The sequence below is a fragment of the Cyprinodon tularosa genome, unplaced genomic scaffold (genome assembly GCF_016077235.1).
Source record: "Cyprinodon tularosa strain WSP-4 unplaced genomic scaffold, ASM1607723v1 ctg314, whole genome shotgun sequence".
NCBI lineage: Eukaryota > Metazoa > Chordata > Actinopteri > Cyprinodontiformes > Cyprinodontidae > Cyprinodon > Cyprinodon tularosa.
The window spans coordinates 376,073-392,146 of NW_024039024.1; the positions used below are offsets into that span (position 1 = coordinate 376,073).

The window sequence follows — 16,074 nt, forward strand, 5'->3', positions numbered from 1 at the left end:
ATTCCCTTTAACTGCTCAGATATGATGTTGTCTTGCAGAGTTGAAATGCGCTATACTTGAAACAGGAAATCTGGATTGAAGTTGTTTGTACTCTAACATTTACAAGAGGTAAAAATAAATTACATGGCATATTTGGAATCTGACGATATATATAAAAAAGCAAACCCTGAATAAGCAGTCAATATCTTACTTGCTGAAGATCTTCATCATCTCACAAAAGCTGATCTCGGAATCAGAGTGAACTTTGTTCCAAAACAGGGTTTTTCAGAAATAACAGGATAACCTGATTTCTGCTTTGCTTTAATGTAGCAAATTTTCTTAAGATAATGATTGCAGGCTATTTTATTAAATATTGAGCTCGTAAAATGTCTTCTGCCAAAACATCAAATCCTTTTCAGTTTTACACTATTTACAATTCAATAAGATAGTGAAACTTTTCCCATCTACAGAAATAAGTAACCGTAGTGCTTTATGCAATATGAACTATTGTAATATGAGTACAGTATAAAAAGCAGCATTTATGGAACTACATGTGATAACACATGTAATCTTTAAGAATAGAGTGTTTTTTTGTTTTCTTCTACATATTGTTTTTTAAGATAGCAAAAATTAGGACTCTTGACTAACCCTGCTCTAATTTGCCTTTAGCTTGACTATCTGGTGAGAAATATCAGAAATCATTCTTCAAACTGGGATTTTTCAAACAACTATCTACTGCAGGTAAGATACTGACTGCTGATGTCATCCTTAAATAAATACATTTAGAACTTTTAAGTTATTTGTCTACAATCTTTTCTGAATATCTAACAAAGAGAGACATTCAAAGAGGAGGCTTGAAAACCCTTCCTAAGATGGACTGTGAATGCTGTTTACAACAATTACACTATTAATTGAAGCCCTGGGGCCTATTACACAAAATCTAAATTAAACAATTAAACAATAAGCAATAAAGCAAGACACCACTTATGAATGGTTCCTGGGTTCATCAATTCAACGAAGACCAAGCCAGGATCCACACCTCAAGCCAGGTGCAAGTAGTGAAGCTAAAAGCAGATCTGCAGTTTACTTCAAGAGGTTGATTCAGCAAACAATAACGTAAATGCAGAATATTATGTAAAAGTTGAAGAATGGGGGAGCTCCTGCCGCCCTGGGCAACCTGCCTTAGGCGGCTGCCCACATCAATCCTGTTAGAAACTGAAAGAAACTCTTAAGGACCAAATTGTGCAAAAATGATCTGTGGAGGACTTGCATACTGTATGTAAACCGCTCATGCACAATGCAATTTTCAAAGTTTGAAACTTAACTTCTGAAAGTCAGGTGCAAACTGCAAGCAAAAATATCTTCAGTAATTATACCCACAATGGAGGCTTTGTTACAATGCCAGAGGTTGGATGGCCATTTGGTGTTTATTTAAATATGTAAAGACCATCAGAAATAACAACATTCAAGTAATATTATGATGGAAAAAAGGTCTATGTGGGCCTACACAGCTTAATGTAGCAGGACGGCATAGAATTTAAGAAAAAATGTTTGCAATTTTGCAGAAATTTGTGTTATTATTTGCTTAGCTAACTTTTTTGCAGTATATCTTGTCATGGTGCTGTTGAAAGGAGATGGTCGAGAAAAATTTAGATGTTTATTGCATAATCTGCCTTTGCTGTCAATCAACATACCAAAAAAAAAAAAACATTATCATGTTTTATGTTTATTTTAGTCTTTTTTCATAATTTAATTTTGCGTTACTATCGTTTGTAGCACTTTAAGATGCTACATATTTTAGCTGCACTATGAATAATCAACCTAATCTTTCTTCTAATGTCAGTGACAAATGCAATCTGCTCATTTTATTAAGCTGAACCAAAATGGTTTACAGGTCTGAACGTTTGTGCACCAATCTTTGTAGGTAACCTACAACCTATAAGCATTAACTTATCGATAATACCAAAAAAAAAATAAAACAATAAAAAACTACACATGCAATTTAGTGCCTCTTAACTGGAACCTTTGAAGATCAGCCCCATAATCCCTTGTCTTGGTTTTGTGGAAAAGACCTCTAGTGTTTCCTCTCCCAATATTGATTTTATAAAGCCAAACGACTAAGTCCTATTTTTGGGGGATTCCTTATTTTTCTGACATTTTACACACTTTCTTAAAAAGAGAGAAATAAAGAAAGTCTTACTTTGACTTTGAACTTAAGCCATAGTTTTAAAGAAGACACAGTATACAGATTGCACTCTAAACAAAATTGAACTTCTTCAAGAGATACTGTAGATTAGGGAAGGCTCTTAACAATTACGGGACATACATCCCATTATCAAATTTCATATATAATATTTCTTGCATGAAATGGGTAATGCAATCCCCAGCTGATTTGAGTAAGTGTTATAATGATGTATTTTATGGATAAGATTGATAACATTTGGGTAATTTGTTTCAAGCAATGCATTAACAAACTAAAATTGTATGTAGGAGCTGAAGAAACATTTTTTCCTATATTATTATCTCAAAAAATAAGAAACATTTACAGCTCATCTAGGAGTGGAAGAAATAGTTTTGGTATTCAGACATCATACATCTTTATGTGTACAGCTTATCAAACTATCATTTACCCTGATTGTGTTGGGACATCTTTTAATCAGACCCTTTGGTGTATTCTTTGTACTATTACTCGTGGTTAATAACACCATTTTCATCGCAAATAGGACAGAAAAAAAAGGTAATTACCTGGTATCTTTTCAAATCCTATCTCATACAACAACAAACTCAAACATCCATTTTTGTTAGTTTTTATCTGATACAGCAACAAAGCATAGCGGAAGGAAATTAGTAGATCTACATAGTTTATAAAGGGATTGGTGAGCATTTATATTCAGCCTGATTTTCCTCTGATGCTATCAAATATAGTTGCATTAAAACAATCTATTTTTAACTAAAATAGATCTGTGTTTTATTTGATTGCGATATAAATGCAACAGTTCTGGGAATCTGGGATTTGTTATGAAAGGTTTTTGCACATAAAACATTTCACTAGACAGGTCAGGGATAGTTGTGAAGAAGTTAATGCAGGGTTACACCTTCAAAGAATATTAATTTAACTTTTTAAGGGGCGTGTTAGACGGTAAAATCATTTGAAAGTGGAAAACATCCTGCCACAACTGCAAACTCACTATGATGCTGTTGTCCATTTAAGTCAGGAAATGACTAACAGTCTGATAGTAACTTTGTAGAAGCTAAAGAAATCTACAGCCAGGATGGGAGACTCTGTCAATAGAAAAATTATTTGGTAAGTACAAAACGGGTCTTTACTGAACAATTTCAGGAAGAAAGTTATTGTTGAAAGGAAATAGTTTGAATCGTCATTTACAATTTACTACAAACCATCTAGAAGGAACCGAAAACATATAAAAGTGGCTATTTTGCTAAGTTGAGACCAAACTGGACATTTAGGTAAACATCCAGGAACTAACAGCACACTATCTTGTACACACAGTCCCCATAGCAAAACATTGTTGTGAAACACCCATGAATTGGGGAAAATTTACTTTGCGGAGGAAGGCAAGCTGGTGAAAGGAGTGATTGACAGTACTAAATACATGTTAATCCTTACAAAAAGAAAAAAAAAATAATAAAGTCTGGAAAAAATCTTCACATTCCAAACAAAAAAAAAAGAATCTAAGCCTAATTCCAGAGCTAATTATATTTATTCCCACATCACATCTAGTATGAAAGACTTTTGTTTACATCTCATAAAATTCCAGTAAATTATTATGTTAGTTTTTGAGCTACAAACCTACGTACCTGTTCATATGAAAATGCAGTTCAATTTCTTTATATTAGACTTGTTTTTCTTCTTATTGGAATTTTACTTTCTTTTTTGTCTAAGTGACAGAGCAGATTGTCATAGCAGAAAAGTCAATAGCAGAGTAAATGGATGAAAATTTATTTGATTTGTTACAAATCACCCACCAATCTCTCAAGGCCCTTGTCAGAATCACCTCCTTCACTAATGTTCCTGCTAAATCACCATCACAAGCGTAGATGCAAATCTCCTTACACATATTGGGCTGCAATTGCACAGCGCCATAAAACAAAATTCTGCTCCCAAAAACTGTAATCTGCCAGCCAATTGTAAAGATACGCATTCTTGACATCAAAGAATAGACAAAACGCTTCAGTATTTTTTTTATATTTACCCCTTTTCCCATCTTCTTCTCTCTACATGTGTGATATAACAAATCACCATCCCCCATGAGCAGATTTATGCAGGTCTAGGTGTGCCCGCGAGGTGATCCTTATCTGAAATGGCAGAGCCAATCTCCCCTGATTCACTTCTAAGTGGTCCCTGTTTATCACTCAAAGTAAGGTGGTTGTCAGCCAAGTCCTTTTCCGTGCCACACCGAGTTCTTTGCTGTTTGGAGAGAGTGATAGTCAAGGTAAAGTGCGTAGTATAATAAAACTCAAAGATCTGTGGTCCAGAAAAGGACAAGGTGGCAGGCACTTAGCCTCTAGTCCTCTATCTCGATGCAACGGATTCGTAATCTAGTAACCTGTGAATCCTGTCCTGTCTGTGTGGTTACAGGAGGTTGGATAGAGGGGGGTCGGATTTTCTGGCATGTTACACGCTAGAAATTGGCGTGAATCTCTGCTGTTTATTTTATCTCTGTGTACATACTTCTAAAGGCAGTGCTTTCTCTGACTCAAAGGGCTTTGTTTGGTCTTGATATCTCTTACTGCAGCTTGTCTTTGCTTTATGGATTTCTGGCAGCTTCTCTAAATAAGTGATCATGCTTGACAAAACCCTTACCTTGACTCCTGGCTGTTTGTTTTGCTCTGCTTTGTTTGTCTTAATGTTTTATTCACATCAATCATTACCACAAGGAGCAAAACTTTTATTTATTCAACACTCAATAATTGTATTTGATACTAATTAATGTTGTGGCTCTGAAAGACTTGGTATTGAGCACATCATCAAAGTATATTAGGCTTTTCTTCACATCTGGTGTCAGCTTGAATGGGCTTGAATAAACAGCAGTCTGAGGAAAAACAGTAGACACTCCCTTTACGCAAAGTGATTATGTCCTAATTGTCACACGCAGCTGTTTGTTCTAATAGATTCTGGATGTCATTGTTGGAGCATTTTTTTTTTTTTCTTTTTTAATAATTGCAATCACGTGAAGTCAGAGTCATCTTTCCTTGTGGTGTTGCCAGCGCTCTGTAGTGGGCTCTTTCTTTTGCTGGAACCTGGGCAATGTTTTAGCGTGCATCCAGCAGCAATTTCAGAAACTGCTGCCAAAGCCTAGAACAAGAAGATATTTAGACTACTTGAAAGCTTTTGCAAACATGGCACTGAGTGCTGTGTAACTTGCCAGTGAGGTATCTGGCTCTGTTTTTGTCTTATAAAATGATATGTAAAATCGAGAAAAGAATAGATACATTTTAAAGAGTCCTTAAATCTTTTCATGCTGGTCACATATAATTTAAGGCAGATAAAAGAGAAAAAATACAATTTCTTCCTCATTTTCGAACTGAAACAGCTCAACCTAAAGGATTTGTTTCAGAGTTGTTAGTTGAAAGCCAGCTTGTTTCATTGCTTGCCCTTTCTTCCTCTGTTATTTTTCTTATGTCTTATTCTCTTACCAGCACCTCCACAGAAAGAGACTTGTAGCCTCAGGATCTTGATGAAACAAGTAAATAGAATATTTAGCTGGCTGTTTCAACATAAGAGAAGTGCTTTGAGAAGTGCTCAGTTGTGCTTTCAGGCTGCTAAGTGTGTGGATTTAGGTTAGTCAACCCTCTCTGATAGTTTTCAAATGAAGCTCTTTGCTTGGTTCTTGGCAGCCTGCCCTTCATTAGAGCCTGATTTTATTTTAATCTTCCACTCACCTGTTTCACTGGCCTCTTTGTATAGAGAAACAATATGTGCTTTATCAGTGCGCCTGTAGTGGCCAAGGGGAAGAATCTGTGAGCACAGACACATATCCTGCTGCTGAACTCTGTGTTAATGATGTTTTTAATTCAGGACTTCTTTATTGCTTTTGTTGCTATAGCAATGAAAAAAATAGTTATTTTTAAACCAGTTGTATTTGCATTTAAAGATCCCTTATCACTTTAAACAAACATAAAATACATGTTAAATGCAGTAACCATGAATGCAATAACCAAAGAATAAACTGAATTTGGAATGATGTTGGATGAAGTCTTATGTGTACAGTTCTTTATAGAGAATAAAGGAATGAAATATAATAATCTGTTATTCACAAATTTAAATTAAAATGGATTTACATTGTGCTTTTATTATCCATCTATGGGATCCCTGTAAATTAAATCCAGTGAAATGCATTTTCTTTAAAAGTCAGTTTTTCATTTACAAAATAAAGTCTTCTTGTGTAATTGGATCTCTGAATAAATAAATATAGCTTTTCAATGAAGGCCTTGGCAGCGGTGCAGGGGTAAAGTCCACATCACATATACGGGAGGCTTACTCAATCCTAGCTGTCACGGGGTTTAAATCCCCATCTGAAGACCTTTCCTGCATTGCTTCCCCTGCTTCTTCATCTCCTTTCTTGTTTGTCTACTGTCAAATAAAGTCCAATAGTTCCACATGTCAGACAATTCAGGGTAAATCTGGCCTTTATTAAAGAGTGACAAGTAGAAAACCTCAAACAAGGGCTTAATGCCTGAATTTATAGCAAGTTGTTGAAAATAATATATAAGTTGTGTTTTTGCTGTCAGTCAGATATCATTAATTTCCCTATTATTTCTGCAATTAGTGTTACAGTAATTGAGATATAAAGCGAACTACTGACATAAGGCATCTAAGAAATAACACACAATATCAACATGATGATTACTTTATCAATGTTGTTTTATTTATGCTGTGTTTATGATTTGTAAAAGATATAAGTAAGCCTGCTTGAATGTATTTTTTTTCTTTATTGCATAATCTAACTCACATTTAGACAGCTTTATTTTCTTTATCAGCCAAATCCTTTGCAGTTTCACACTGCATCATTGCTCATGGATCATGTTTAGTTCACACTAAACATAACTCACATCAAATCACATTTTATGGTATCCTCATAACCAGAGGCATATGCGTAAACCAATATTTGTATTATATGTAAAGCATATTAGCTGTACTTAAGACTAGATCTAGTATGAAGTTAATTAGCTTTTTCCTGCCCATAAAGTTGTAATAAGATATGTTTAAAACTGACCATCAGCCATGTAGAGGATACATATTTAAGAAGATGCTCTAATGAAATTGTGCCCTAAATGGAAAAATGTTGTTTGTTAAAAAAACTGTGAACATTTAGCAGAAACATATTTTTCAATTAAAAATTGTGTAGGCAGCATTTTTCAGTAGAAAAAAAATGAAGCTTCTCATAACTGAGGGAAAATTAAAAGGTATATAGTAAATAATCCTTATGAAGTGAAATCTATGCCGTAATGCCGTAGATTAGAACAACAAAGTAAATATAAAGAAAAAGTCAAAGGCAGAACTTAAAAGTATTCAAACCTAGGATGCTGTTTATTTAATTTGAGATAAAATTGCAGAGAAAAGTGCAATTATAAATTTCCCTCCAAAGTTTGTAAGAGTAAACACTGCTGATTTTTATGTAGATGATTTATTTTAATAAAAAATAATACATGAAAATCAATTTTTTAAATGATGTTTAAGTGTTTGAATGAAAGGTGACAAAAAGTTAATTTTAAACATTTCTTTGACACATTTTCATTGAAGTTAAAGTATTTAGTGCTGTTTCTGCCTGAATTTATAATATCAGTATCAATAACTGCAACTGTGTGATTCATTCACTGTAAGAATCCCCCAAATCTTATCACACATCGCCACATGCAGGACCTTTTTCTAGTTGTTGTTTTTTTCTTGCTCCAAAGAAAGGTCACAACATGAACCTCTGGAAACCTTTGGAGAAATCAAAGGGTCCCTCACAACACACGATAACGCACACATTCATGTGATCGCAACAACTTTTCAAAATCAAACCCTCAGCCTATATGCGTAGGCCTTCATCCTTTTTTTTTTTTTACTTCCTTTGTGCCTCACTTGGGTGAGCAGAAGAAATTAGGACATGGTTCAACCTGTTAACACACATCCCATCTATTCTCAGGAAGAGTATCAGAGAGGTCTTCAATTATAAGTCCTACAGTTACTTTATTAGCTGGAAAGTAATTCAATACACTCAATAGACCAGAAGCAGTTCTGGGTTATGAGGTCGCTCTCTCAATTTCTCTCAATTAGTGTCCTTAATGACAAGATAAAGTTTGGTCATATTTCAGCGTTGGAGCAGGGGACGATGATGGATGCAGTGTTAATCATGCTATTCTTAATACATTTAGGCACTTAATATATTCTATATGTATGCATCCGTGGATCAACAAGCATTTCTACCACCCTTCATAATGATGTTAATATTCTTTGTTTGAAGAAATTATGAAATGTATCTGTATGAAGTGATGAATTAGCTCTATTAAATGTTTTTTTTTCTATAATCCGTAAGTATGTTTCTTTCCAGTGACCAGTAAATGGGCCAGTCAGTTTTTCTTTTTCTATTTTTTCCAAATAAAACACAAAAAAGTCAACAAAGCAGAAACTGAGGTCATGGGTTACTCTTTGAATTGATAATTATATTGGTTTAGAGACATACTGGTGCTTTTAAGATGGTCTTTTAACACACACACAGACCACACAAACAGATCCCGGCACACACACAGGGATAGAGAAGAAAAATAACTACCAGCTCAAAACACTTTTTTTTTTCTCTCACCAAGTTCCAGTGATAAGAAATATGCTGATAGTTTTAGAATAATGTGGCATTGTTTTGAGATAAGCTACCTCTGTTGTTTCTTTATTCTCCTTAGTGGAACAGAAGTGAGCAGAATTTCGACTGCAGTGCTCAACACTTTCAGATATTACATTTTGAAATATTGAACAACAATGTTCCTCGCCAGAGGAGATTTCTCCCTCTTTTTTAGCTTGGGAGATCATGCTGTGAGGTTTCCATTCTAACCCCTTTACAAAAGAAGAGTCTAATGTATTATTTATATATTCTCCAATGCCATTTTGACAAAAAATTATTGGATTTTTCAAAAGTTATTTATTTTTTTTTTTTTACCTTCATTATTTAGTTTATTTTTGTACTATTATATCTGCAAGTGTGTCCAATATCACTGATCTAACACACAGCTCTGACCTTGTGATGGAAAAATTGGAAACTGTTTTCATACAAGCAGTTTGTAATTATTAAATTACTCTTAAAAATAAAATATTAGATTTATCCATTTCATCAACAATTTATTGATATATTTAATTAATAGATTCCAAAACATAAATACATGTTTATCAAATACCTTAAATTTCAACATAGGATATATAATATGCAATTTAGAAAAAACTGTCATGCTTTTTTTTTATTTTTTTTATTTGGACAGTCAAAAAAATCAATTGCTTAATCTGATTAACTCCTAGAATTTTTTTTCAAGCATATCTCCAACCCACAGAAGTTTAGTTAATTCCACCCTTCATCCCAATACCCATGCAGTATGTAAAATTGGGGCGCATCAAAAACGCCACGCTTGCTTCATACACGAGAAAGTATGTACAGTTTACTAAAGCTACTTAGGTTCTTCACATTCTCCTCATTTTAGACACATAATATAAATATATTCTTAGATGCACTAAAATTTATGGCAAGATGAGTTAGTGATAGCAGGTTAAGAAAGTGGGATAGAAAAATGTAAATGTGCTTTTAGAGAATTTATTAAAGCCTAGAATTGTCTTTCAATTTGTGCAATCTATTTCTACCTTCAATATTCTGCCTTGGAATTTCATGCCTAGAACTTAACCAACTTAAACAAACAATTATCGTTGACAGTTCAGAGCATTAACTTATTTGCTAATTTCTATCCCCTTTTGTAGCTACCTTTCATAGCCTCCTACTCTACATCCGCTTGGCGCTCAAAACATAAACTCCTGTCTATAAATTTAATTTACTGTGTAGTTAATTTTTTTTTTGATGAATTATAGGGGGAAAAAAATACAAAAATCATTATGAAAGATTTTCAATGACATTTTATTTTAATTAAATGTTTCTGTTCCTTTTTTAAATCAATTGAATGTTATGAATGATGACAAATTATGGCAGACTGTGATTACTGGTAATTACTTTAAGCCATCAGTTGATGTTGGTAAAAAAAAATGACACATGGTCATTTTCACATTTTGTGATGCAAATGCTTCTGTTACGTACCCAATAATTATTATAATCAAATAAAACAAATATTTGGGGCGTACAGTTATAGCAAACTTCAAAAAGAAAAAGTGGCAAAGATTAAAAATGAACAGAACTGATCTTTAACATAAACACTTGGTGTCTCTGAAAAAAAATAGTCCCTGTGCTGTCTTAGTGTTTTTGTTTTTTTATTCTTTACTTCATTATTCACTAACCACAAAAACATTGCTGTTAATTTTGTCTGACTTTGTTTCTTGCATCTCTTGCTTGTGCTTGAAAACACTTGTTATCTGTTCATCTCCCACAGACCCAGCGCCGTGTGACCTTCCATCTTCCAGATGGATCCCAGGAAAGTTGCAGTGACAGCGGGCTGGGGGACGCGGATCCCAGCAGCACAGCCAGCGCCACCCAGCCTCTCCCCTTGAGCTTCCCCCGAGAAGAATACTATGAGCAAACGTCACCAAACAGTCGCACCGAGGGAGACGGAAATTCAGACCCTGAATCTAGTGAGTAGTGACCTTTTGCAATGTTAAGACAGTAAGAAAACTTTTTATTTGTTTTTTTTTTTTTATTTAAAGAGATATAACTTGATTTTAAAATGACCATATTGGTTTTTTAGATAGTACCGATGTTTAACTCTTAAGGCTCTTAATGTGATTATGATAAAACTGTTTTGAAAAAAGATTCTTTTAAAACACCTAAAACATATTAGACATATTTTTTATGGTGCATTTTCAGTGTTCAAAACAGGTGATTTTGCATATTGGTTGTGGGGCTTTATGTATCAAAGATCTACTAGGCAAGAATAATTATATGTCTGTTTCTGACCGATTAGTTTTTCTATTGATATAGGTTGAACTACTTATCATTTCCATAATGCAAATACAGTATGCGCTTCCCTTTGATGCACATTGCGTTAGCACTGCAATGAAATATTACTTAATAACACAGGTGACTGTAATCTTTAAATTGCTTTCTCATATGCAGCTTGTTATTTTCTACTAGATTAAAGGACTGTTCCTGTGTTTTAACGAGCTTGCACAGTGCATGTCTATATGGTTAAGAATGTTGAATAATTAAAATGGTAAAAGGTTGGATGGATAATTCTACACTGAGCAGATTTCATACAACACACTGAGAATCCTTAGACTGCTACTCCGTTTATAAAACCCCACAGCACAGCCTTTTCAATGCTTTCATAGAAGAATGACCACTTCAGACCAATGAAAAGTGCAATATTTACCACAATATATAAAATAAAGAGGCACAAACTGGAGTAAATTATTCTACAGCGGTACCGACATTTGCTTTTATTTATATTTTTATTAAACTAGTGTTCTGTGTCTTCTCTGTAACACTTCTTTTATAAAACGTAACAAAACACAATCCGCTGATTTGAAATACAAAAACAAAGGGGTTAATTAGCACAATGCTACAGTTAATGAAGAAAATAAATTTTGTAGAGTGGATTTTTGTAAATTCTGAGAGCACAGCTCTGTAATGAATGCTGTGAAATGTACCCCTGAGGTGGGAACTTTGTTGCTGAGATTTTCGTAAATGATTCACAAGACAGCTGTCACTGCATGGCTTACTGCCCAGCGATGTTCCCCATAAAAAGCGTCAACTTCTTCCTCATGCATATACAGTACTTTCCCTCTTTTTTTTATCCCTGTTCAAGAAACTTGCTGGAGGGGAGGAAAGAAGTTTTCCACCATTGGTATTGAAGATCCAAAGTCTATTTATCAGCAGCGATATTGCTGAAATTATTTTGCCTCACCAAAGAATGAACAAGGTTATTCTGAGTGCCACCTTCTCAGCTCTCCGTTCAAAATGGATATTTCAGTCCAAGTGAAGCAGATTTTATTTTCTTCAAGTTACCTTGCACCACATCCTACAGACAGGGCAGGGGCTCAGTAGTGCGCATGCCTTCTGTTGCCACTACATATATAATATGTACCACTTGGCAGTGATAAACATATCTTAGCATACACCCACATGTAGTCAAGTCACTGTGTCACTGTAGAATGTGAGAGAGACCTTGGTCTCTCCCAAGTAGCTAGCCTGGCATTTCCGAGGCTGGAGTGTCAGTGTGACCCATCTCATAATTTTCTTACAGTGGCCTTTCCCAGTAGTAGATTGTTTTCCCTTGAGGAATTGCTTCTTAAACCTGAACTTATTCCATATTTCTATGCAGTTATACCTCTGCAAAGAAATATATATAAAAGCACTCAAACATACATTCTTAGATCAAGCCACTTCCTCCCAAGCTGTGCTCTTTAATGCATTTGCAGTGTTAACAGCAGTGATTCATGTATGTGAATTACTCACGCTGATGCAATTATTCAACAATTCATTAGTATTCAGTGAAATAAACAAGTAATACGTCATAAAACAACTCAAAAATACACTTATTATCCACCCCCCCCCGGGCCAGTGTTTGCTGAAGTGCATTAGTTTTTTAGGTAAAGAGTATGCTAGTGTGATAAATGTTTGTGTAATTCTTCTCTAAGAGGCAACTTAAAGTCAATGCAGTGAAAAGTCTAATGTCAGTAATTGGATACCAGTACAGCTGTTTTTTCTTATTAGACCACAAAGCTTCTACTTATCCTCTGTTATCCCAGGTTTACAATTGTAGGTGTAGGTTTGATGTCGTTTATTCAGATAAAACCTTTTTTTCTGAAGATATGATCTCATCACATTTAAATGTAGTATTTAAAGGCCATCAAGATATGAGTTTGATATATTCCTACACACTGTATTGTCATTTAATTTATTAGAATGTTACATCATTTAGACCTTAGATTATTTACGAGACTTTACAAGAATAAAAGATCTCGTTTTCATTTCTCTCTATGAGGATTCCACTCCAGCTAGATTTGCCTTCAAAATCAACTGAATACTGTGATTATACTGACATTTTTTGCATCATTCCGAGACAAAGTCATATGACTTGCCCAGCTTAGTTTTCCGTCTTCCACAAGTAAAGTCAGATAAACTCTTGACTTTTCTGCTGAGATCAAAGTGGAGACGGCTCTCGTGTGCATTGACGGTCTCGGAGATGAGTGCGTTTGGTGACAGAAGGAGGGCTAAGATGGATTAGATATGGTTTTATCAATGAGCACCAGAATGGCATGGCAGCTGCAATTTCTTATCATATTGTCTCAATTTGTAAAGCAGGAAGAACCAGAGGAAAAAAAAAATAAAAGAAAGAGGGTGGAAAGTGAACTAAAAGAAATATGAATGTGAGGTTAGAGTGGTAGGATGAGAGAATTTCAGCAGTTCTAAGTTGAATTGTTTTGTAAAGGTACAGCTTTAATCCGAATGTCAACTTGCACTGAATAATTGTCTGTGCCAAAGGCAAGCCATGTGGCCGTCTTATGACAATGAATTTCTCAACTCCTTTTAAACCTGCATCTTTATTAGACCACCTTCTCTTGAAATAAAGTTCATGTGACATTTTATGTTTCTATTATTTATGAGCTAGGCGGCTGTTCGTTTTATGGATTCTTGCCTCCCCCTCCAGGCTTACTTTGAGACCCCGCCATCACTCTTGTGCCGTCGCCTTTTCTTGTCACATTTTGTTTCTAAGGGTTTAATCGCCCCATCTCTGTCCGGGCAAATAGATTAGCGTCATTTGCATCAAGTCTCATTGCATTTATTAAACACCCTTTATGACATTAACATTTTAAATCATCTAAATTTGGATAAATAGTATCTGACTTTTTGGCAAATTTGGAGCTTTACATTATGAACATAAATCATAAATGCTTTTATGTATATGATCCTGATCATATAACAGTGTTGCTTTTGTTTACTCTATATCTGTTTAATAACATGAGTCATACTCTTGATTTTTCGTGTTGGACTCTATTGGTTTTAAAAACATATTTTCTTCGATTGAAAAGAGCACATTGCATGGATATTAACAATAATGCTTGACCCAGCAAAGCTAAAACATTTTCATCCTTGAATACATTAAGCCACCTGTGGTGTGTGTTTGTTTTCTTAGCTCTGGTAACCAGAATGAAGCCTTCTTTCTGTGCATCTGGTGTTCTGCACTGTAAGCTTTTAGAAAAAAATATTTGATGTCACTGGCCCCTGGTTTACCAAACTGGTGTTTATCCCAGTTCTCTTAAACGTGGCATTGTGGAACCACTTCTCAAAACACCTAATCTGCACCCTACAGATTTAAAAAACTTCAGGCCCATTTCAAAACTTCCCGTTTTATCTAAAGAAGGTGGTATCTGATCAGTTGGTACCCTTCCTGAAGAAATACAACATTTTTTACACTTTTTAGTCTGGCTTCCACAAGCATCACTCCACAGAAACTGCCCTAGTTAACCCCTTGAAGCCTAAATTGATATACATGTACATAGAATAATACATTGTATGCGTGTTGTTCCCTTCAATAAGATACCAAATTAAAATTGTTAATGTTACTAATTAAATAGAAATGAAGGTAAAAATATATTTTGTAACAGCAGTTCTAACTGTACATAATTACATACACTATAACTAGCACTGGGGTGATGTAAAAACGCTATGGAGGCTGTTTACCAAGACTGCAAAAATGTTCTCAAAATGAGTAAAAATGTCTTAAAATAATTGTATTTACCCTTACTATGAGTAGGAAAATAAGATGATCTGCCAATGGAATGAGCATTTTTATCCTTAAAATAAGATAATTATATATTATGCACTTCAAATAAGAGACTGCAGTATTTCTTTTTACATATTTTAAATGTACATTATCTTTTTCCAATGGCAAAAATTGACTTACTTAGATTTATATTTTTTGCAGTGTAATACAAGCGGTTTGTTGCTTATTAGCAACAACAGGCATCAGGCATCTCTGCCTCAGATAAAACAGAGGTGTTGGTGATTGCCCCGGATGAAGCTATTCCAGATATCCACCAGTATCTCGGCGACTTGAGTTTATCTGCTAAACCAAGCCTTAGAAACTTTGGCGTTATCTTTGACAAAACATTGTCCTTAGAGCACCACTCAAAACTGTTAACAAGGAACTGTTTTTACCAACTGAGGAAAATCTCAAAACTTACAACAATTGTGTCCAGAGATGATCTTGAAATGATTATCCACGCCTTTATGTCTTCCCCTTTAGACTACTGTAACAGTCTATTCTCATCTCTAAACAAAAAGCAGTTGTCTCGTCTTCAGTAGGTTCAGAACTCTGCGGCGAGGTTACTGACTTGTACAAATAGAAGCGCTCATATTACGGTGATTCTAAAAGTTCTTCATTGCATCCCAGTCTCTTTTTGGTACCACTTTAAAATCCTGGTGCCGACCTTCAGGGCCTTTTAACGGAAGGCTCCCTCCTACATTAGAGACCTGTTGTGTCCTTATTCCCCCTCTCGGAGGCTGAGGTCTGAGGACCGGAACCTGCTCATGTCCCTCGTACTCGTTACAGGACCAGGGGAGATCGCTCCTTTCAAGCGGTTGTGCCAACGCTCTTGAACAATCTCCCGCTTTACTTGCGCTTACTTGATTCTGTTGATGTTTTTATGAGCTAACATAAAACCTATTTGTTAAAGAAAGCATTTTAATAGTAGTAGATTAAGGGTTGTTTTATGACAATGTCCTTTGTGACTGTAATTTTGTAATTTTGTAAAGCACTTTGCGACCGCTATGTCTGTGAAAGGTGTTATAAAAATAAACATTACATACTTGTTTTTGTTAAACTGTTCTTTTACTTTTGCTGCTTAGTAAATGCCATACCAGTAATTTTGAAATTCAGCCATAAAAAGAAGGATACAAATCACCATGTAGAAAACAGCAATCACTTTTAAGCCTTTAGACAAAG

The 16,074-nt window shown here is 34.9% G+C and overlaps 1 protein-coding gene across 7 annotated transcripts in view; it reads left to right on the forward strand.

Moving 5' to 3' along the window:
• pcdh11 (protocadherin 11) overlaps positions 1-16,074 on the forward strand; it is a 192,727-nt gene that overhangs the window by 101,419 nt on the left and 75,234 nt on the right. For 4 of the 7 annotated variants that reach the window (XM_038292607.1, XM_038292610.1, XM_038292608.1 and 1 more), the window contains 2 exons: positions 649-720; positions 10,561-10,759. In XM_038292607.1, the coding sequence (XP_038148535.1) occupies positions 649-720; positions 10,561-10,759 (271 nt within the window). The remainder of the gene's footprint in view (positions 1-648; positions 721-10,560; positions 10,760-16,074) is intronic. The other 3 variants (XM_038292609.1, XM_038292612.1, XM_038292613.1) reach the window with 1 other exon arrangement.